Source organism: Micrasema longulum, unplaced genomic scaffold, assembly GCF_059751315.1.
Source record: "Micrasema longulum isolate JH-2025_06_02 unplaced genomic scaffold, ASM5975131v1 h1tg001372l, whole genome shotgun sequence".
Taxonomy (NCBI): Eukaryota; Metazoa; Arthropoda; class Insecta; order Trichoptera; family Brachycentridae; genus Micrasema; species Micrasema longulum.
The window spans coordinates 190,259-212,897 of record NW_028278558.1 but is presented as its reverse complement, the minus strand read 5'-3'; the positions used below and the strand labels follow the sequence as shown (position 1 = coordinate 212,897).

Genomic DNA, 22,639 nt, shown 5'->3' with positions numbered 1-22,639 from the left:
CAACATTATGATAAATCAATAACTTTTCCAATTGTATTCACTTTGTTTAAATCTCCGAGGCCTCGATCGAGTTACATTTTTATATTATAAATGGAAAACTTATGCACACTACGAAATAATCTCAAAGTCAATTTCACTGTCACTCGCGACTAGTTATTTTTAGCTCATACTTCGAAGTAAGAAGTATTCAAATAATGTTTAACACCATTTTGTGTGTTTTAAGTTGTTCAAAATGAGGAGATTTTATTAAATCCGTCTAAGTGTTTTCTAAAGAATTATCGCTTCAGTTATAAAACAAGGGTGATTTGTATACTAAGGGATGGTTATACTGTGGTCGCCATGGGAACGCTAACTCAAAACAACTCTATTGGCATTGAAAATCGTCCAACCGATACATACAGACCTATTATTAGTCATTATGTATTTACAAGTCAGTGTTGAAGATTTGCATTACTTTATGAAGATACGCAATCCAAAGACAGTGCTATTCGAAGGGTACACGGCCAGAACGGGCTAATTGACTAATACAAAAAAAAGAAGAAAAATCTTATTTGTGGGACATGGGGTCATGTACCTAATAAAATAGGATTTCTTTTATCTAATTTATATTATTACACACAGTTATAGTATAGTTATAGATAGTATCGTTTAATCGAATCCCATTTAACGGAATTTCCCGACCGGGATCGATTCTTCAGAATATTCTGTTTTTTACTTACGTCATCTGAAAAAAAAAACTATGTCTATGTATGCTGTTAAATAGCCGATCCAGCCAGTCTTGGTCAGGAATCTACATCGCTGTACTGATTTAAAATGGCCAAGAATTGTATGCAAGCAGAGCAAATTATGGAGTTTTTAAAAAAACAGGATTTTTAAAAAGAATGCTTAGAAGTTGTGCTTTTTTAAGCAGCTGACTGCATAAAGACCTAAGTAAGTCATCGTTAAGAGAAGAGAGAGAGGAGAGTGGAGAGAGGAGAGAAAGGGAAGAGAGAGGAGTAAAAATAAAAACACGTTAAAGATTACAAAATAATTATTCAAGATCATTAAGTACAAAAGTTACAAATGTTTTGACATTTACAAACTTAATGGGCTACGAGAGTCTTAACAATTTGAGCATTAGAATAATATATATTATGTACAACTCATTCTATTGTTACTAACATTTTCTATATTGAACTCCAATCAATAAGTAAACATTACAGAGAAACGCATCAACATATAAACAATACTGTACAGATGAACAAAATATAATATTGTCCGCTTCGTGGCCTAACGGTCAGCGCGTTTTTTTAAATGTAAAAGATATTTTTTAGAAAGAGACCAATGCAGATGTAGATAGGGGGTGGAATAATGATTTTTAAAAAATCGATATAGTTAAACTGGGCATATTTTGTAATGTTGCCTAGGGTTGTTGACCGTTGTTGATAGTTTTCTCTTGGCCCTGTCAGAAATCGTATATGCAAAATACCTGTATCTTATTTAAGGTTGATTTTCAATTGTATTTTATTCATAATTAAAAATGCGAACGTGTCCAAACTTCAGTTTAAGTACGTTTGATATTCAGCTCATTTAGACAGATTGGTGAATTTATTTAACAGAAGAAAGCATTTAAATCAATTATATAACATTATGTACATTTTATGTCAGTTGTGTGTTCATCGGTTGGATTCAATAAGAAAATCACTCAAATTTAGCGATCAGAAAAATCTTTTCAAAAATAATTTATTTGAATAACAGTTCTAACAATCGGTTATAGTGTTTATAAATTCTTCAAAAATAAATACTTAAAATGGACGGCAGAAATTGAAATCATTTGAAATTCACTAAATATTATTGTAAAGGCACCCGCCCTATTAGCACTTTGCTTAACACTTACTTACCCTACATAGGCCATGGCCAACCGGGTGGATATTTAACTACAAAACACTTTGTAAAATTAAAATAAAAACACTTAAACAGTACTGAAGTTAAAGCGGACGGAGAAATACAGTCGAGCTCAGTTGGATAAAATGGCGCTTAATTTTGATGATGTAAAATAAATAGACACAGTCGGAACGGAACGAGTACTGAGAACTTCCGAGATGAAGACGCTGAGGATGATAGGAGGCGAAACTCTAAGGAGCACCAGCATAAGAGAGATCGGTAAGGGTCATGAGACCTCCTAAAAGATGGAAGGATAGCTGGGGATCCACCTCGCGGGAGAAGCGACCCTCCGGGGAACAGACCGCACGGGTCTGCAGCGAGGAAGAAGATGGATTGTATTTACGAATGAAACGACTTGTCCGGTTTGTTTTTCGCAGTTGCGGTGCAATTGAAGAAATTTCTGCATAGCTCACGTCTGATCACGATGAAAGTCTGTCTAAAGACTGAAGGCTGGAAGGTAAATTACCCGTGATTTGAAGGGTCATTCTTCACGCTCGCAATGTGTCTGTTCAATAATACATCATCGCTATTATCAGAATGAGGAAGTTCGGTGTTTTTTTAGTATTTTTTATTTGCAGTAAGAACTCTTGGAAATTCGAGACTATCAAACTAAGCCAAAAATAAATAATTTAATTTTTATGTATCGTATCGGTGTGCTTTTTTATTCTTCTTTTTCTTCTAGTGCCTTGCCGGGTCTCCCCGACGTTGGCGATCACTACGGCGAAAGCATATGTATCTGTCAGGACAGAGCGCTACTTTTATATTTCGCATCCAGGACGATTGCTTATTGATTTACTCGCCGTAGTGAATCCTGGAAAAAGATGACCAGTGTGGTTTCCCGTGTCGGGGTTACTTCCCCTTAGCTGGTTGGTTTTGGTTTTGAGGCGCCAAATGTGATTTTTTAAAGTTTTGTAATTTTGAAATTACTCGCTGGCGATGAAACGAGTTCAATCTGGTCAGTTCTTCTGACATTTAAAAGGAGAACCCCGTACCTGTCACCGAATCTGTGACATTTTAAAGTTATTAATTTTGATGAATTTTTTCTTACATTTGCAAGAAACTTCACTGAACAATACATGCTCTAAATTGTACCACGCGGAAGAAAACATATTCATATTATATCCGATTTCCTGTAGCACCGAACTTTCTCATTCCCCATATCTGCTAAAATACATAAGTAATTTTTTGAAAAACATGTCTTTTAAAATTTTCACAAGAAACATTTGCTGGAAGAATAAATAAAAAAATGTGTTTGAAATAAATTCGGTTACTTAAAGTATTACACATATCTTAAAACTAATTAATAACAATTGCACCCTAAATTAGACAATTTTTTCACTTAAAATTTTCCTAAAATAGAATTCGAAATTCACGCTGCTGTTCCATATACAAAATTCATTGTGCGTGGATAAATATAACATTTTCATAAATCACCAATAAACTCCAAAGCCAACAGGGAATCGAATAATACAACCGATAGCCGAGCACTAAAAATTAACCATAGGTTAATATGTACTGTAGACAAACATTTATATTTTTATGGTTCTGAACAGAATGATCGTCGTTCGTCAATTTTTAAACAAAAAAAAACAAATAAAATTACAAATAATTATGTCTAATAATTCAACACACCATTCCACGGGTAACATAGTAATTATATATTATTTTTAAACAATTAACTAATTACTACATGACTTTAAAACACACATTCCGCTAACATTTTACAAAGCATTCTGTACCACGCATGACGTGAGATTCATTTTAAAAGGAAAACAGGAATTTTAGATAAAAATAGTCAAAATTTATAAAAAATAAATTACACATCAATTCATCACTGTAATGAAATGATAATAATAAATCTGTGTCCAGGTAGATGAAGAATACAGTTCTGTGTGCATATGCACCAATAATCAGAACTTGGAATGATTGTCTTGGACTCTAAAAGAAAATTGAGCCCCTTCGGCCCAATCGGCACTTCCGCCTACCGCGCTTGAGGCCCTGTGTTCGATTCCTAGGAAGGTTGACGTGAAATATTGATTAAAAAAGTGATTCTAAAATGCAATATTTTATGTTCCCGGACTGGCACTTGAAGCGTAAAGCTGATAACCTTACCTTTGTGCAGTGTGTGCTTAATATGCATTTTTCGCACATTTGAAGATAAGTAGTTGAGTTTTACATCACCTTTGTCAATGAGTCGCTACTTCCGATGCGAACAATTTTTCGCAAGTGGACGGATAAAATTGAAGCCATAAACATTATAACTATTAAACATAAACCTAATAACACACGCACACTTCTTAGATATGTATTTCGCAACAATATAATTACCATGTCATATTCCAATGTCTTATTGTAACAATCGATATATATTTTACCAAATTAATCTACCTTAAAACCTTTACAGTACAATATTAATATAAAAATTAATATATATCGGGAATGTATTTACATAATTAATTTACAACAATTTCCTTTAAATATACGTATTTGAAACCAGTACAATAATAGCAATAATGGTGACGAGATTATTTCAGTTGGAGGAGTATTCACGGTCATTAATCTGAGTCTGTTTAGTCAGTTTAGTCGAGAGGATTGTGTGGAAATGTTTTCCTTTCCGACAAAAAGATTGAGGAAAAGTGCACATTTTACGATTTTAACACTTTTTTATATGTATGAGGGAAAAGACTTTTTATAATCGACCGAGATAGAATTCGGATCAGCGGTGGCCTACCGGTCGATTGTGGTCTACCGGTCGATTGTAACTATTAGAGCCGTCGATCGCGACAAGCCACAGGAAAGAAGACTTTCGAGATTTTTTTTTCGAGGAATGAAGGTTATTGGGAATGAAGGCATTCACAGGGTTTAAGATCTGTCATTTATTATTTATTTATCTAAAACATTACGCATACATTAGTCGATTACATAGACATCGTTTATAATGACACAACCGGGAACGACCCCCGCCCTGACTCTGGTAAATCCGCGTCGAGTCGGGGCACTTGCAATTTAAATTGGCCAGTTTAAGTGGGCACTTTACACAATGTGTTACATTCAGAGAGGTAATAATCTCTTATGGACGCTGCGGACTCCTTTGACAACTGTCGTCAAGCAGAGGCGATACGGTTGGCTAGGCCGTTTATACGCAGTATTGCGGATTCCTCCTCAGAGCCTTAACCGAGCTTACCTACTTTACGAGGCATCGGGTTCTCGACGTCCTGGACGTCCACTGCTGACAGTTCCTCGGCAGTTTATGTCAGAACTTCGGGACGAAAACCTGACTCGGAAGGAGGCGAAGGAGTCGACAGCCGACAGAGATGTATGGAGGCTCTCTGTGGCTACCGTATGCTTCAACTAGGGAGCGGACATGTGATGATGATGATGAACATTCACCATTCTGCCTCCTGCTCGTCGATTGTGAAGGAAAAGTCAACAGATGGAAGAGTTAAGGAAGTATGGAATGTAATTCAATTTTCTTAAATTAAGTTGGTAAAAAAAATGTTACGAAATGAGAAAGGTCAATTATGATAAAAATAAAAATCTGAATTCAAACTTAATGTTAAGGGACACGTTTGTAAATTTGTAAATTATATCATCACCATCAACGGGCCATCCTTCGGTCCATCGCCGGTCCTGCGCCATCGATGCCATATATATGTAATGCTAATATAACAGCACACGTAATAATACATATATTTGTCCACTATTTCAAGAATAAAATAATAAAAAAACATAGGCATAACGGTGAATGTTACACGATGTAACCAGCCAATGACAAGTCACGAGCCCTGTAAATGCCTTTGTTTTCCCTATATGTTGCGATGAATTCCAACATTAATAACTTTCTCAAGAGTAAAATCCAGCCTTGTCTACAAACAAAATATTGCTGATATTGAATCATGTCAAAGTCCACAAATGGTAAAAAGTTACATTTTGGCGTTTTCTGTTCGGATTTCATATCTATGCGTGTAAACCTCGTAAAAACTGCTTTCGCTCTCCCCCGAACAAAAGTATGCTCGGGACAACAAAAGTATTTTAAAAGTTAGGTCTACGATATATTTCAATATAAAAGTGAAGTAGATTAAATGACAGGTGCGAATACTGCCCACAGGTACAATGTAATCGGTTGATACAATGCAAAGTACTGTCGACAAACGAAGAATGTCTCTTTAGCCGCTGGCGCCGGACCGGGGTTGGGAGCACATCCCTAGCGGTGGTTGGGGGCGGCGCCCATCTCGTAGCCGTTGTTGACTTGGCCCTTCTTGCCGTTGGCGGGCTTGCCGTTGTCCTGACTCTTGGTGTTGGCGAGGTAGTTGGACCCTTCCAGGTGCAGAGTGCTCTGGCGGTGAGATGATCTGGACAGAGAAAGAGAGAGACTCGTGAACCGAAGGTACGTGTGTATATTTCATGCGGGACAAATATGTTCTTTACGAGTAAATAAAAGGATGAATAATAAACATATTTTAAAATCTGTTGTTTCAAACCGTTTCTTATCGTTCATTTTTCTATTTTTTTAAACACAATTTATAGTATTTCATTATGAGATTGGATCATTCTATTACTGTCCCTGCAACTTAATGATAAAAACATTAAAAGAGTTGATGAATGTAAATACCTCGTCAGTATGATTACCGAGTAGCTAGACCCAGATACGCACATGAAATGCACAATTGAATCAGCACGAATCAGCAGCTGTGTTCAACGATACGTTCAACGATACGAGGTCACCACTGTACTTCCTAATTGTGTTAAATACATTTTTTCCTCTCTTTACCGATCGCAGTAACTTTGCCAGTCAAAGTACAGTGAAATATTAATGTGAAAAAATCATATTTATCTAGATCCTCTCCTTTGCATCGGTTTCCGAGGAATAGCAGTAACAAAAGTATCACCTGATGAGACACGTCACGGAGATGAGGAGCAGCAATACTCCCAGCGCTATGAGGGTGTAGCTGAGGACGGCCTTGGCTATAGGGGGCACCTTGGTGGCCAATCGCATGAGGCTCGTTACCTCCTCCGGTAGTCCGTCGATACCCTGCAACGATACAGCAAACTTCAGCAAATAAACTAACAAACCATCGCGAGGATAGAACGCGCTTGGACCGACACTGTATTCCACTACAGTCATACTTCATATTTCCTACTAGAAAAATATGGTAGTACTGACCGTGTGTAGATTAAAAGGTTACTTTACTGCACTGAAGGGTAAAACGTAAATGTTTCTTCAAATTTTGGGTTCAATTAAAACAAATATGTAGAAAATACGGGAAAAAAGATGGAATAAAACAGTTTATGTAAATTTAGATGAAGCTGCGCTGCGATTATGAGCGCTATTTTCCCCGGTACATGTCGAGACAGTATAAATTAACGTTCATATTTATGTCCGAAAATGTTATATTTGTATATAAATTCAATGTATCTTTATCGGTAACCTGTAATTGAAAATGTTTAGGAAAAAAAAAAATTGTAAACATATTATATTTTCCATACAGAAAACTCAATTTTACTTTGTAGATAAAATTGTAGGTAAATTGAAACTTCCCATTAGAGCAGGTTAAGTTGATTCTAGTTACTGTCCAAATAATATTAATTGTTTTATAAATTTGCATAAACCGCTCTAATTTTCATTTAAACGTTGACCGATTTCGAGGTTACTTCCTCACCATCGAGAGTTATACTAACATTAACACGTTCGCATTAAATCATGCCAGCAGTCAGCAGTCAGTCTAAAAGATATCGGTAGTGAGAAGATGGAAGGAGGAGATATTGTGTTTCAGTGTGTTTTCATTTTGTTTATTCGTACCAGTTCGATTAGGCGTTTGAAAATTTGCTCCTAAAGGAATAAAAAACACCTAATGAGGGTATACAATATATGCATGCATGCGCTATTCCTTCGCTGTATGTGTGCGTCTGTGTGTATGCACTTCGTAAACGATGCGAGGTTTGTTTATGTTGAAATAATTGAAATATTGAAAAAAATTTAAAGTTATGTGCAAATCCTATGAGAGTGGGCTCTTTTAAGGGTTTTTGGATGGTTTTAGCTCCCGCAAAAGAAAATTTAAACCAAAAATAAAACAATGACGGTGGATCTATAGTGTGTAAAAATATCAACGCTCTAGTGCCACAGTTCAGGAAGAAAGTACGCCAATAAAAGTCAGACCTAATATCTCGAAAAGCAAAGAAATGAATTGAGCCCGTTTTAGCCGTGTGCTCTTCATTTCTTCTGTAACAATTAAAGGATAGATTCGTTCACCTCCTGGAACCATATGATGGGGAACACGATGTCCGGGAAGTTGGCCACCTGCTTGATGTCGATGACTTGCGACACGGCCAAGTTGATCTGCACTCTCGCTCTCGCCGACAGCGCTGTTCCCATTTCCTGAAATGCAAAAGTCGTATGGCAACGGTTAGTTATGAAATGAGCACACAGATGTAGCTTGCGAATGTCTCGGACCGATTCAAAGTTTGATGGAGTTGAACATAGTTTATAAAATTAAAATATAAAAATTTAAATAAATCATTTTAATTTTCAGTTATTCATCGATCGGTTTTGAGGTTACTTCATCGAGACTTAGAATCCCTCGCGTCAGTATTTGTGTTATAAAATATTTAAATAGAAATATAAACCTACGGGAGAGAAAAAAAAAGAATCAAAAAGGGAATATTCTCGGGAGAGGACTAAGGTTAAATTATGGGTTGTTCTCGGTTAATTATGGGCTGTGGACCGTGAGGACCGAGACTACTTAGTTCTCATCTCAAATAATCCTTCTTTAATGAATGAAAACTAAATGCTTAAATTGATGCTTGTAAATTATAGTATATAGCCACTTACGGACTTTTTATGTATACCGGTTTCGAGACGTACCCGTCTCTTTGTCGGGACACTCACTACGCTAACATGCCAATACTAAAATACAATTTCACCTTTACCATCACCGTAATATACGTAGTATTTACGAAAAAATACCTAATTGACACGCAAAGTTAAAGGAAATGCAAACACCACCATGTCCGAATGTGCGCTAAAATTAGGTTAATAATATTTAGTTCTAGATATGTTGCGGAATGTGTGGGGGTGGAGGGTTAGAGAGGGGAGGGGCTAAGAGGTTTAAAGTTACACGATTGATTAATTTCTAAATCAGAAAGTGGGCTGTATTGAAAAGATTATTTATTTTATGTCAGTTGAAAACTAAATGTTTGTGAAAATACAAAGAAGACTTCTTTGCAGAATTTCAGAACAGTTTTCACCTCCAACGGTCGGAAGAGAGAAAATGAATAAGTAATAAGTGAGTCACTTACGGGCTGCACGTCAATATAGAACTTGTGCTTTTCCGGGTCAGGGGGAGAAATTCCCTCGACGGCTGTCCGCAAGCTGTCGTCGGCGAGATAGAAGTGGGGGAAGCTGATCATGACGGGCGAATCTGGAACACGAAGCGGCAGGTCAAATTATGACATTTTAGATTTAGTGCTGTAGATAATGTTTTGGACAGTTCCGAAATCTAATTTTAAATTGAGGCAGCGTGGAATTGTCTTGATTTACACACTTCAGACTACAATTAGTACTCACCTTTTCCGTGGCTCCGTATGTTAGTGAACAAACTTGGAAAAAATATAGTTTACAGTTAGTTATTTATGTATATTAAATGGTTTTTCATCATCGTTTCCTTTCCGCACCTAATGGTGCATAGAGCACTGCATCGGTACACCGATAGCAGCGTATCGTGATCATTTTTGTTACATGAAGGTAAGATGATCAGTCTTACGCTCCAGGTACCAGTCCAGTGACTCGATTATGAACGCTATCTTTATCTATGTATATCGAGGCGGTATACTTAACTTCTTTACTATCTGTATCAGAAGAGACAGATCTTACATATGATAGAAGCTAGCCAATGGAATGACCGCAAACAATTAGTTCGCGTTCCTTACGTCATTAACATTTAGAATAGTTCTCATTTATACTTTAAATAGTCCTCACTTCAAAGCGATTATAAACTCCAATAAATCCCAATTCAAGCAAAAAATGCTCGTTTGAACATGAATTTTGTATGACTTTTGGAAATCACCTAGACGGTACGCTTAACGATCGTCTGTATGTATCTACCGATCGACTACAAAGCCGGCTCCTTTAACGTCTCGATACATACATTCGGAAAGATAGTAAAACAGATGGAAAAAATAAAAAAACATTTTTTTTTTTAGAATGGTAACTTTCTAACGCCTAGATACTATTATTTGTTAATAGAACAGAACCTACCGATATTATTTTCCCATCCAGGCGTTCGTTTATATTAAAGTGACAGTTATGTCGGAATTTAATTCGACTTCAACATTTACTTATTTCTCTCTCATATTTTTAATAGGCTTTAATAAAAAAAGTGCCAACCTCAAAACGATTAAAATTTTTAATAAATAATAATTAAAGGAAAAATTGCTCGGTGGAACAAAAATTTTGACACTTTTAATGCGTAGATAAATGTATCGAGGGGTTCTAGACCCGTCGGTATAAACCGATGTACTTACATCAAAACTTAATGGTGGGGGTATCGGTAGTGTACCTTTGTAGTCGGTCGGGAGACTTTTATCTTCAACTATGACGTCATTGATTGTATTATGTATACATCATTTTTAGTTAATTTCCTTACTCTTTTATTTCTAGTGTATTATAATTTCTATTCTGCTTTTGTAAATAATGTTATAGTTTAAAATATAAATCCGTCTGTAAATAAATGTTGTTATCTGCATGTCCCTAAATGAGTTTTTTACAAAAACTCCTTGGGAATATCACATGACATTATGTATATGTTTTCAATTTAAATAACTAAAGAAAAAAAATACTGTAAAAACAGCCTTTTAAATAAATATTTCACATTAACCATGACGGGAAACGAACCCGAGGCCTCTCACACGGTAGGGAAACGCGCCGACCATTATACCACGAGACTGACTGATAGATTTGAGTATTCTAAATAATGATCTTTCAATATTAGTACAGAACTACCTATGATTTCAAACACGAAAAATCTCCATCATAAAACCTGAGATCAGCCATGTTAGACGGAGACTAACTTGACCGAAGGGCACTCCACATTCGCGTTCAAATGCTCCAAGTGTTATATGTATATTATGCATATTCCATAAATATGTAAGTAAATGAGTATTCGTAAGTTACCGTATTGGCAGAGCGAGACGTTGTTGAGGCCGCTGGGAGCGCAGGGCGGGCCGTGCGGACAGAAGCACTGGTTGTCCGGGTTGGTCGCCGGGTCTGCGAACACGTCCTCGGGAGGCGTGAAGCGATATCCCAGGATGTCTCCTTCCACCGTCACTTCCTTCTCGAACCTGAGGAGAGTCATACGAGGATGTTACGAACGACGGCAACCGGGTCGGTGGATTAAACGACAAACTCGTCAAACAAATAGACGTCTGTAAGTTACTTGAGCACTCCAAACAGCCAGAGTTGATTATAGAATCATTTATTAGATTGATAAATTCATTCATGACAACGATACTACGGTGAGAGGATTGACTAGGACACTAAAATGGATAAAATAGAAATCGAGAAAGGAGTCCGACAAAGGGACGCAATATCGCTAAAGGTCTTTTTTACACTGGCCTTCGAGGATGTATTTAAAACCCTTAATTGGGAGAATAAGGGTGTAAAGAACGATGGCATATACGCGAGTCACTTCAGATTCACAGATGACATAGCGGTCATAAGTAAAGACGCGGATGAACTGGGCGAAATGATTATGGAACTACATGAGGGTTCAAAAAGGATCGGTTTGGAAATAAATAGTCATAAAACAAAGATTATGAGTCCAACAGGGAGAGACATTTTCGTTAACAATAATAAAATCGAACTGGTTGATGAATACATATATCTAGGACACAATGTCAAACTCGGTGAAGATAACCAGATGGCGGAGTTGCCAAAAAGAATAGAGCTAAGTTGAGCAGCTTTCGGCAAACGAAAATAAACTTTTGAAAATAGACAAGTCCCAGTGAAGCTTAAAAAGACAAGTCTATGAATCGTGTGTATTGCTAGTGACGACGTACGGACTAGAAACCATGTCTGTAACACAGACAAGTAGCCAGAAACTAAAATGCACTCAACGATTCGATGAAAAACAGATGCTCGGTATGTCTAGTAGACAGAATACGAAATGAAGAAATAAAGCGCCGAACCAGAGAAAAATGATGGCAGGCGGACACTCGGAATGATAAAGAGGAGACCGTGGGCAAACGAAAGAAGCATCGGAAGGCCACGGAAAAGATGGGTGATGACATTGCCTCGATAGCCAGTAAAACATGGATGATGAATTTACGGAGATTGTGCTGCCGCACACGTGCAAATATAACGATTGAGCAATAACCAGTACGAGTACACCGTGAAGTCTACTAATTGGGTAGAGTAGGCGCTGCATAAATTTTAAATAAATACAAAAGAACCTAATAAATGTTAATCGGACGTTCATTCCGAAAGTGACAATATTTCTCATACCTGAGCGGCAGCAGCCGGCACAGATCCTTGTCGAAGATGCGAATGGTGGTGTTCTTGGTGATGTGCGGCGGGAAGATGGAGCCGTCGGAGCCGTCGATTCTGGAGCAAGCGTCGCCGGAGTACTGCAGCAGCTTCTTGTGGCCGTTGAAGGTGTCCACCAGCCCGAACTTGGTGATGTCACTGGCTCCCGTGAACACGCTGATCCGGTCATTCGATGTGCCGTTTTTCTGAAAACACATTATGGAAACTTATTACTTAAGCGGATCGTGAGGTGAAATTTGCAGGTAGCGCTTTCACCTCAGTACCGAACGTGCGTCGGACGAAGTGACAGCGCGCGCTCGATCGTCGTCCTGCGGCGACCGTTCCGCGCTAATTTTAATATTGCCCTTCGAGCTCGCGTTGCTGGCCGACGATCGATCGTCGTGTGGAGTCGAACGGCCGACGATATCGACCCGATGCACCGAGGCCTGAGGCAGTCTTTTTTTCGATCTAGTAAGCGAAATCTCGACGAAATGCACGCCGGGAATGTGAGGTTTCAGCTAGACGTAGTCGCGGAACACTCGGCGCGAACTGCAATGGGGCTTTCGTGGGGGTAACACTTCCTTGGGCGCCTGATTTAGCCATTTGCGACTTTTTTTATAGAGGTATCTCAAATCCATCGTATTCACCGATCAAGAAGTAGCCTCGCTCGACTGAAGGACATTGAAAGCGCCACATATCCGAATCCGTTTTAAAGACTGAATGTCTTTCTTCGGATTTACTCGAACAAGCGAGCATTTTTTTTCCATTACCAATTAATTATATTATATTTCTTCCTCTACTAACCAAGTTTAGTAAGAAAAAGCGCGAACAAATATTTACATTCACAATTTTTAATGTCTCTTTCACCCTCGCTCTAAACTTTAAACTCCCCCTCATCGTCGACACGGTAGGGACAAGGAAAAGTATAAATAAATAAATCCATCACCCAGATCAAACCCCTTTATGTCGACAGTGATAGGAAACGTCAGCATTTACTCTCTGGAGCACCCCCAGGTGACCCTCGAGGCCGGTCACCGGCGGTGTACCCGAAAGCAGCAGACTTACCACAAGACTACTGCCACCACTCATACATACTCAAACTGTGATTATTAAAGGACAATATTCGCCGAGTGATAACCAGCGTATCCATAGCCAATATAGCCATGCTGGAAAGAGTCGCTGTCGACTCTTCAGAAGTGTCTGTACTGGCCACTTGCGGGGCGCTACTTGCCGGATATATTTTTTAACACGGTCGAATCTTAAATTGGGATGTTGGCGTAATAATGAATTAAAAAAAAAAGATAACTTTAATTTCTTATTGACCCTTGAAATGAGAAAACTAAGCAGTCCCACCCTACAATGGTACCCCATCGCGCATTCAGAGGCCACACTGTAAATGTATTAAAATATGATTAATGAGAGTATCGAGAGTAGGTATTTACCCCGTATAGGAGTCCGAACTCTTCGTAGGGCAGCTTCTGTTCCTTGGGCACGACGTCCTTGGCGAGCTTCAGCAGAGGGTCCTCGTAGCCCCACAGCAGCTGACCCACCGACACCTCCACGAAGGGCTTTATCTTCAGGATGTCCATGATGGACGCCATGGCCAGCCGCAGGAAGCGCGCCGCGTGCTTCGACTGCGACGTCGCGCTCTGCAACATGACACGACACGCGCGTTAAGAGAGACATCCGCTGAACTTCGATATTTTTTTTTTATTTTTTTTATTTTTATTTAAATTTTATTGATAAACATACATTTAACAAAATGTTTTCACTTTTAAAATTCAAATTCTACTGTTAATAATAATATTTTTAACATCTTTTGTAAAGGTTGCCTGAGTCTTTTGTTTAGTTTTGTCTGGTAGTTTATTGTATAATTTCAGTCCATGGTTTATAAGTCTCGATTATCCTTTTCTCGTTTTAAAAGATTGTGTATGATATTTTTCTGAAATTCTCGTATTGTGTTCATGTTTACTACAATTTTTTTCAAGTTTTAATTCTTCGTCTACAATTACATCAGTGGCTAATTTATGAATAAATTTTAAAGATTCTAGTTTAAAGAGTTCAGTTACGTTTAATTGTTTAGTTTGTTCAAAAAGTTCTTTAGTTGCTGTTAGATAGGGAAGGTCATATACTAACTTTAATATTTTATTTTGCTGTCTTTGTAGTCTGTTTATGTCATTTTGATATCCTGTTCCCCATAGTAGTTGCATATAACATATTTTAGTTTTAACATATGCTTCATACATTAAATTTTTTTCCTTTATTGGAACAAAGTTTTTGATTTTAAAAAATAGACTCGATAAAGTTGCCACTTTGCTAATTAAATTGTTGATATGAATTGTCCATGTCAATTGTCTGTCTATTGTTAGTCCTAAATATTTAACATGTTCAATATCAGTTAGTCGTTCATTATTTATGTAAGCATCTACTTTGTGACATTTTTTTCTAGACTCAAAATGGATAATATTGCATTTTTTTTCATTAAGTGTAAGTAAGTTTGTGTTTGTCCATTTAGTCAATATAGTAAGGTCTTCGTTTATGTCATTGTTTGTTAATACGTCTGTTTGATTTTTATAAAAAAGTCCAATGTCGTCGGCATACATAATAATTTTCCCTTTAAAATTATACAGTGATAAGTCATTAATATATAAAATATATAACAGTGGACCCAAAATAGATCCTTGTGGGACTCCAAAATTTACTGTTTGTATTTTACTTTTTTTTTCATTTACAAAGGTATACTGCTTCCGATTTGTTAAGTATGATTTTAATAGTTTGTATTTTTGAGATTTTACTCCTATATCATTTAATTTTTTTATCATGGTCTCAATGTGAACCGTATCAAAAGCTTTTTTAAAATCTAATATTACTCCTGTGGTTGGAATTTTAGCATCCATATTTGTTTGAATATAATTAATCAAATTTACTAGAGCGGTTCCAGTTCCTTTTTTTTCTTGAAAACCATGTTGGTTTAAGCATATTGTATTAAGATTTTTAATATGTCCCATTAATCGTTTATGAATACATTTTTCAAAGATTTTATTAAATACAGTTAAATTTGCTATAGGTCTATAGTTACTAGGTTCCGTTCGATCTCCATCTTTAAATATAGGAGTTATTCTTGCAGTCTTTAGTTCTTAGTAATTTTGATACGACCGGGCTTAAAATATCTTTGAGATTTTTTATGAGTGAAGGTTTAATTTTATCATATCCTGGCGATGCATTTTTTTTAAGATTGTCAATTATTTTACACACTTCTTTTGTCGTTGTTGGTCTAAGAAAAAAGGTACTATTTATTTTTCTTCTTCGTTTTTCTGATATGTTTAGACATGGTCCATCTAATTTACTTGCAAGTTTTTGGCCTACATTGGAGTAATATTCATTGATAATGTTTGATATTTCTTCTTCATCATTTGTGAAAATCCCATCTTTTACATTCATTTCTTTTATACTAGCTGACTGCAATTTTTCTCCAGACTTGATATTTTTTATTATTTTCCAAAGTTTATTGCTGCTGCCTTCTGCTGATTTTATATAATTCTGGTAATATTGTTTTTTTGATTTTCTGATTTCATTTCTTAAATCTTTTTGAATATTTTTTAGTTCGGTTACAAGTTGACTGTTATTTCTTTCTTTAATCATTTTTTTATATACTTGATTTTTATTTTTTATTTTTTGAAATATGTTTTTAGTTAGCCAACCCTCCTTTATTGACGTTGTGAAGTTTCTCACCTTGGTTTTTGTGTTCTTTTTTATTTCGTTTTGGATAATGTCTTGTAACTGTTTAAAACTATTAACTTCTTGTATTTTCGCCACGAGATTTTCTTTTAATTTGACATAATCTGTTATTTCTAAGGTGTATTTTTGTTTAAATATTTTTTGTCTTTCGATAGGTATATCTGTATTTAGATAGAGTGCTCTGTGATCACTTAGTGGAGTATCTGTGTAGTCTATTGTATATTTAGCTTCTACAAAATTTGTTAATACATGATCAATAACCGAATTTTCTCCTCTGTGATTCCATCTTGTATATTTTTCAAGTGAAATTTCGTTAAGAATTACATAATTATTAGATATTAGGCTATTTACATATTCATTTGTTAGTACATTGTCTTTTTCTAATATATTGATATTAAAATCCCCAACTATTATTGTTTTTCCTTTATTTCCATACGGAAGTATTTGGGTTTCTAGAAGATTTATGAAACTATGTACTTCGGTTTTATTTGGTCGTCTGTAGATAGCACACAAATTTATTTTTTGTTTTATGAGACTTATTAAAACAATGTTTGCCATATCTCTGTTATTTTCAATATTTTTTGCTTCGTAATTTAAGTTTTTCTTTATCTATATATCTGGTACGTTAGTCTGAGAATTTATTTTTACTCAGTTTTCATCCTTTCTTCTGCAGTTTCACAGTTGGGTAGCTGGTAGGGAAACTGCGCTCTGCGCTGTCAGTCAAATACGACACGAGAAGAATGTCATCGGTTGATTTAAGTCGCAGGTTCCAAAAGTGGGCGTATCCCCTGAAGTAGGGGGGCATTTGAAGAAAAAAGATTAAATAATAATATTTAAACAGAGCCTGATACAGAAAAAAAATATATCGCAAAACACCAGGCTCTCTTCCCTAGCATTAAAAATTAATTCTATTTTACTGATTCTCAGACATTATTCGCTCATGATTGGTTAGCAAACTACACTATTATTTATATTCCGTTACATTAATTGAAACTTAATTTCCACATTTTTCAAATTCTAAAATACATTTTTAGAATAAAAAAGTATCCAATTACTACTTTTGTATTTTGGCGAAATTTTATTGCAAAACATTCATAAATTGATGGCATATCCAGATTCATCTGTCTGTCTCACTATTATAATTTGATAAATACTTTAACAATGGCAAAGTTCAGTGTTAAAAAAAATGCTTTTATGAATCGTAGAATTAGCGCTATGATTTTGTAAAGTTTTGTAATTTTGAAATTACTCCGCGTGGGATGTCACAAACTCTCTTCGGTGAGTTCTTTTGATTGGTTAGTTAATTTTCCATAAACCGGAAATCTATCACAACACTCTATAATAGGATGATTCCGAAGAACCAGTGACGTCGTTTAAAGTAGTTCCTTTTTTATTAAAAAGGTTTTTTTTAATTTTTTTCATACATTTTCAAGAAACTTCGACGTACAATTGAATGCTTCAATTTTTACTGCGCGTAAGAAAATATTTTTTATATCCAATTTTCGGTAACACTGAACTTCCTCATTTAAATACTAGTTATCGGATTACAACATACCGCAGATCTGCATATAAAAAAATCATCCATTTTCTATTATACATATTACATATACGTGTATATTTAACAAAGTACATTAAGGGGCATGAAGTAATGTTTGTTCTGAAAAGGGGGCAGTGGGTCAAATAAGTTCGGGAACTTGCGTTTAAGTGATCCTTTACACACTGCGTAACATTAACCATTCCGCCTATCCGCATTTCTTTCATTTATTGATCGTGTGACAGATCATCGGGCCCATCAGTACGGGGTACGGGGGCAGGGGGCGCACTCACCAGCATGGGGATATTGGGAACGACCACGACGTCGTCCTCCGAGCCCGCGGAGTTCACGTCGTCGTAGACGTACGTCTTCTTCTGGTGGTACGAGAGGGTCCCGTTGTCGTGCCACGTCAGGTTCACCTTCTCCCAAGTCTCTCTGTAACAAGAAAATATTTTGATTAAAAAAAATAATAATTAAAAAAAGCTTCGAATCACATTTCTTTACGAACGCTGGGACCACGTCCTACACGAAGTATGCGTTCCACGAAGTAAAGTAAAGTGATAAACAAGATTATTATGTTTTAGGAAATACATCAAAACGGTTAAAAGTTAATAAATTGAAATTAAATATCGCAAAAATAAAATTTATGAATATTGGGAGAATAAATATACCCCTGGGATACAATATACGAGGAAACAAGGAGAAGAAGAAGAACCGTCATCTCGAACGTCCGAACAAGGCCTTCGCAAGTTCTGCAAATTCGGAGCTCACTTTCTGCGAGCTTGTGCTCGTCCTGCATATTGTGTCCCCTTTCCGGCGGGATATTTTATCTGCCGATTCGTACTTATTTAAGCGTAAATATTTTCGTTAACAATGGAAGATAGAAACGTTAAAACTCATTAGATCGTTCGTCAATCGTTTTGCGAGGGAAACACAATATTACATACTGCGCTGTACTTGTATTCTGTTCGCGGATACTCGGCATCGTATTATTTGTTTTGACTCCGACAAACACACATTCGGCGCGGCGTCGCCTCGGTCGATCGAAGTCGGCCGAAATACTTAACATATTGAAATGTGTCAAAGTCAGCGGAGAATCTTCTCCGGCTCCAGCTGGCGGGTGACCTTCTTGCGAGCGGCTCGGCCTTCCTCGCCCTCCCGATACGGCGCCGCGTACAGTGTCCATATTGACCGTCCGCTTGCGGAGCGTGCCTATCCGCGAAGACACACTACACCGCATAGTGCAGGCATCGGGAATACCGCCGAACAGACGCGACCTCATACCCGAGTTATAAGACGTGAAATCTGTGCCCACTTGTGAGTCTAGAGGTAAGTATAATATGTATGTTGGGTATACAGCCGATTTCAAATTCAAGGTTGTGTACATACTCCTGTCGAAATCCATCGTAACTATTAGTAAGTACGTATTACTCTCAATTGAAATATTGACGCTGTTAACAAAACAGTGACGTGTAAGTAAAACAAATAACTTACATAAATATAAAGGTCTTCTTGCGTGAAATTTTAAGAGCATGCGCGGTATGACCTTTCTTCGTACGAACGCACTAATGTGTTTTCTCCCTGGATTATGGAACTAGAACTATGATTTTTTTACACGCTATATATATTTACCATCAGCATGTCCTCTATAGTTTGTTTTATTTATCGATTACAAAAGTAGGAGCAAGGACCACCCGAAACCCTAAAAACGCCCAGTTTTATCTTCAGACGTACGGTATACAAATATGGTAAATATTTTGAAAAAAAAAACAAATTTATACGCAGAAAATTTCTTTCTGATACTGTGTTTCTTAAACAAAATCTAAATCGGTTCGCCCGGCAACGCGTAATCCGATGCAACGTCAGCTCGGACAAGAATTTAAACGTCGTGCATCGAAAGAACATTCACATTTCATCTTGGCATTTCGTGTCGCCCGTCCACCAGCTCCTCGCCAAGTGTTCGCTATTGTAAAATCCTTTTGTACTATATAATAGGATGTAACTCGTGTGTAACTGTTTAATAAATAACTTCAATTGTAATCCATCTTTCTCATTTAACCTCAAATCAACTCACGCGCACCCGTCCTATAGTATCATCATTGAAAATGTAGACTCCGACACTGAGATAAAACGTATAACAGAAGCGCTCCGGACAGCATTTAACAAAATGAAAAATCTTCTTTGTGACGATAACATAAACCTTAAGCTGAGACAACGAATGGTCAAATGTTATACATGGTAAGTCTTACTGTGCGGTATCTCTGTCACGCCTCTGCGCGGACTCTTAAAGTCAATATTATAATGCGCCTTCGAGCGTTTGAAATGTGGATCCACCGTAGAATGTTAAACATATCTTGGACCGATACCGTACCTTCGGCGAGACAAGGGCACAATATACTATTTTGTAATTTTTTAACGAGAGACTTTTAAAGCGTTTTGAAGAATCATATCATGTTAATTAATACTTAATTAGTACTTACTACCTGCATTTAATTAATTATTGTTGGTTGTGAATTTTTGATCAAAGAAATATAAATGTTCATGGAAGCAGAGAGAGAAGGAGGAGAGTAGAGTTGGAGCTATACAATGTCTTCTCCCTTTTATGTGCTTTTTATTTAATATTTACATTTTTACTTTTTTTAGAATTTAATTATTTTTTTCCCTCTCCTCCTGCATTCATAATAAATTAGTGTGAAATCTGTAATTGGTCTTACTTTTTTTAATTGTTCTTTTGTACCTTGTATGATTTCCTTAAAAAATAAATAAATAAATGTTATTCTGCCAATGTGACAAAGGCAGTATAGCACTCTGGCGAAATGAGATTAAACTTAATGGGTGAATTTGGTTCTCCAAATAAAAGGATGTTTTTAAGGCACACTTTCATACTTCTCTCATTTAAAGAATTTTTAACAATTGTGCCCCTGTTTTATGATAACTCTAGTACGATATGATAACCAACAATGAAGTATTACGTAGAGCCGATACGAATAGAGAACTATTCACCACCGACAAGCTCCGTGGAACGATCGTTATTTAAGTGAACCTACCGGAAGTATAACTAAAATGTTTTTCCCTACCATTTTCCATGCCTATGATTTCAGGATAATGCAAAATGCTGGCTACGAGCTCACCCAGATGCTTACGGGTCATGGTGGGTTCATGAGCTACCTGCATCGCTTTGAGCTCTCCGAGATCGACAGCTACCCATGCGGGGTGAAACTCCTCGAGATGTCCCTCACCTGTTGATGCATTGTCCCCTTTTCAGCTATTAAAGACAACAGCTGGAGGCGCGATGCAGAAGCTTGGGTGAAGACCTACTAGGTAATAAAGAACTCGCACGAGAGTTAATATCATACACGGTCAATATAGTGCAGGCAATTGGTAAAATAAACCAAAGTAGGGAACGAAATGCCGAACACTCCTCTAGTGGAACGGAAGGCCTGTTGACTGCTGCCAACAGGCCGGCTTCTCTTGAAGAGTTTTAAGTGGTTTTCTCTCCACATGAGCAAATACTGAGAAGTTCCTGATTGTCCCACATTAGTATATCCCTCCTGATCCCAACAGTTTAGATATATTTAAAGAAATTTTATTGCAGAAAAATCCTCTTTTGAAATATAAACCTTGTATATTATAGGCAAGGTAAATAATAAAGCAACTCGTATAAAAAAAAGCTCCGTGAGATATCATATTTAAAATATGCGTTGTAGGTGATAAATATGCTATACTTCAGCTTGTCACGAAGGGGAAGATCGAGGGACGTAGAGGGGTCGGAAGAAAACAGCTTTCCTGGCTTCGAAACATCCGAGCATGGACCAGGATTAGAACTGCGGAGGAGCTGTTTCGCACTGCTCAGGATAGGGAAGCTTTCTCCCGAGTGATCGTCAACGTCGAGGAGACTCGACATGACACGCGAAGAAGAATTCGGTTTCGGGAAGCGCAGATCTCTCATTCTGTCGGTGCGGGAGTCTTTACTTCACTAAAGACATAAGACTGAAGACCGATACAGTGTACATACATTGTCCACGTCCATTGTCCATGTCCAGCTGGAGCTACACGATCGAAAGTGCGCACAATACATTGTGATTCATTATGACATTATATAACATACGAGTGAGCCAGTTTGGCGGCGACCTACTTTAGTCGTGTGTCGTGTACGACGTGTACTCGCACGGGCATGGCCAGTTTGCTTCTCGCCCGCGCCCGCGCCCGCGCCCGCTCCGACGGATCGTTGTTATTATGAGTACCTACCTCTTTAATTAGGTTCCCTAGACTCGTACGAGAGTCGACAAACCTGCGGCGCTATTCTGAACCGCTCTCGCGTTTGTAGAAAACACATTAATCTACCGTATTTTGCATGTAAATACGCGAGACAAAAGCTTTTTCTATGGCCGCGAGAGCGTTTGGAATATCACCAGCGGGCTGCTGATGCGCCAGCGCCGTCTCGGTTTATCCGCCACACCCACGCGGGGTAGTTATTCGAGATTCATTTCGAGATAACTAAAGCTAACGCTGATTACAACCAGAGATTCGCAAATACCTTCAATAACTTACGCACAATTAATTAATATCAACATTTATCTTTCTTAATTTGTTGTCTTTTTGGACTTTTAAGGTGAATTTAGTTTTGTCATCATAAGTATTTATAAAATTAAGAAATTAAGTAAATTGAAGTTCTGTTCTAATACAAAATATATTATCGACATACCGTTTCCGTAAGAAGACATTTTAAATTAAAATATTATTAGAGTTTAATATTTTACTCTCAATGTTATCTAAAAATATATTTGGAAGAACATCGAGAAATTTTGATATTCGTATTAAAGAACATATGAGGTGTCTTCTCAATAACGATTTCTCCGAATTTGAAAATCACCTAATCAATTTTAATCTTGACTTTAATAAAAATACAGGAGTTGAAATCTTAC

At 37.1% G+C, this 22,639-nt stretch overlaps 1 protein-coding gene across 17 annotated transcripts in view; it reads right to left on the bottom strand.

The window, feature by feature from the left end:
* Window positions 1-5,851: 5,851 nt before the first annotated feature.
* Window positions 5,852-22,639, bottom strand: part of LOC148275635 (scavenger receptor class B member 1-like) — a 169,881-nt gene continuing 153,093 nt past the window's right edge. For all 17 annotated transcript variants that reach the window (XM_088235422.1, XM_088235418.1, XM_088235419.1 and 14 more), the window contains exons 5-12: window positions 18,008-18,149; window positions 13,885-14,091; window positions 12,422-12,648; window positions 11,093-11,259; window positions 9,220-9,341; window positions 8,174-8,299; window positions 6,813-6,955; window positions 5,852-6,275 (exon numbers count right to left, since the gene is read on the bottom strand). In XM_088235422.1, coding sequence (XP_088091548.1) covers window positions 6,128-6,275; window positions 6,813-6,955; window positions 8,174-8,299; window positions 9,220-9,341; window positions 11,093-11,259; window positions 12,422-12,648; window positions 13,885-14,091; window positions 18,008-18,149 — 1,282 coding nt within the window. In that variant the 3' untranslated portion in view covers window positions 5,852-6,127. The remainder of the gene's footprint in view (window positions 6,276-6,812; window positions 6,956-8,173; window positions 8,300-9,219; window positions 9,342-11,092; window positions 11,260-12,421; window positions 12,649-13,884; window positions 14,092-18,007; window positions 18,150-22,639) is intronic.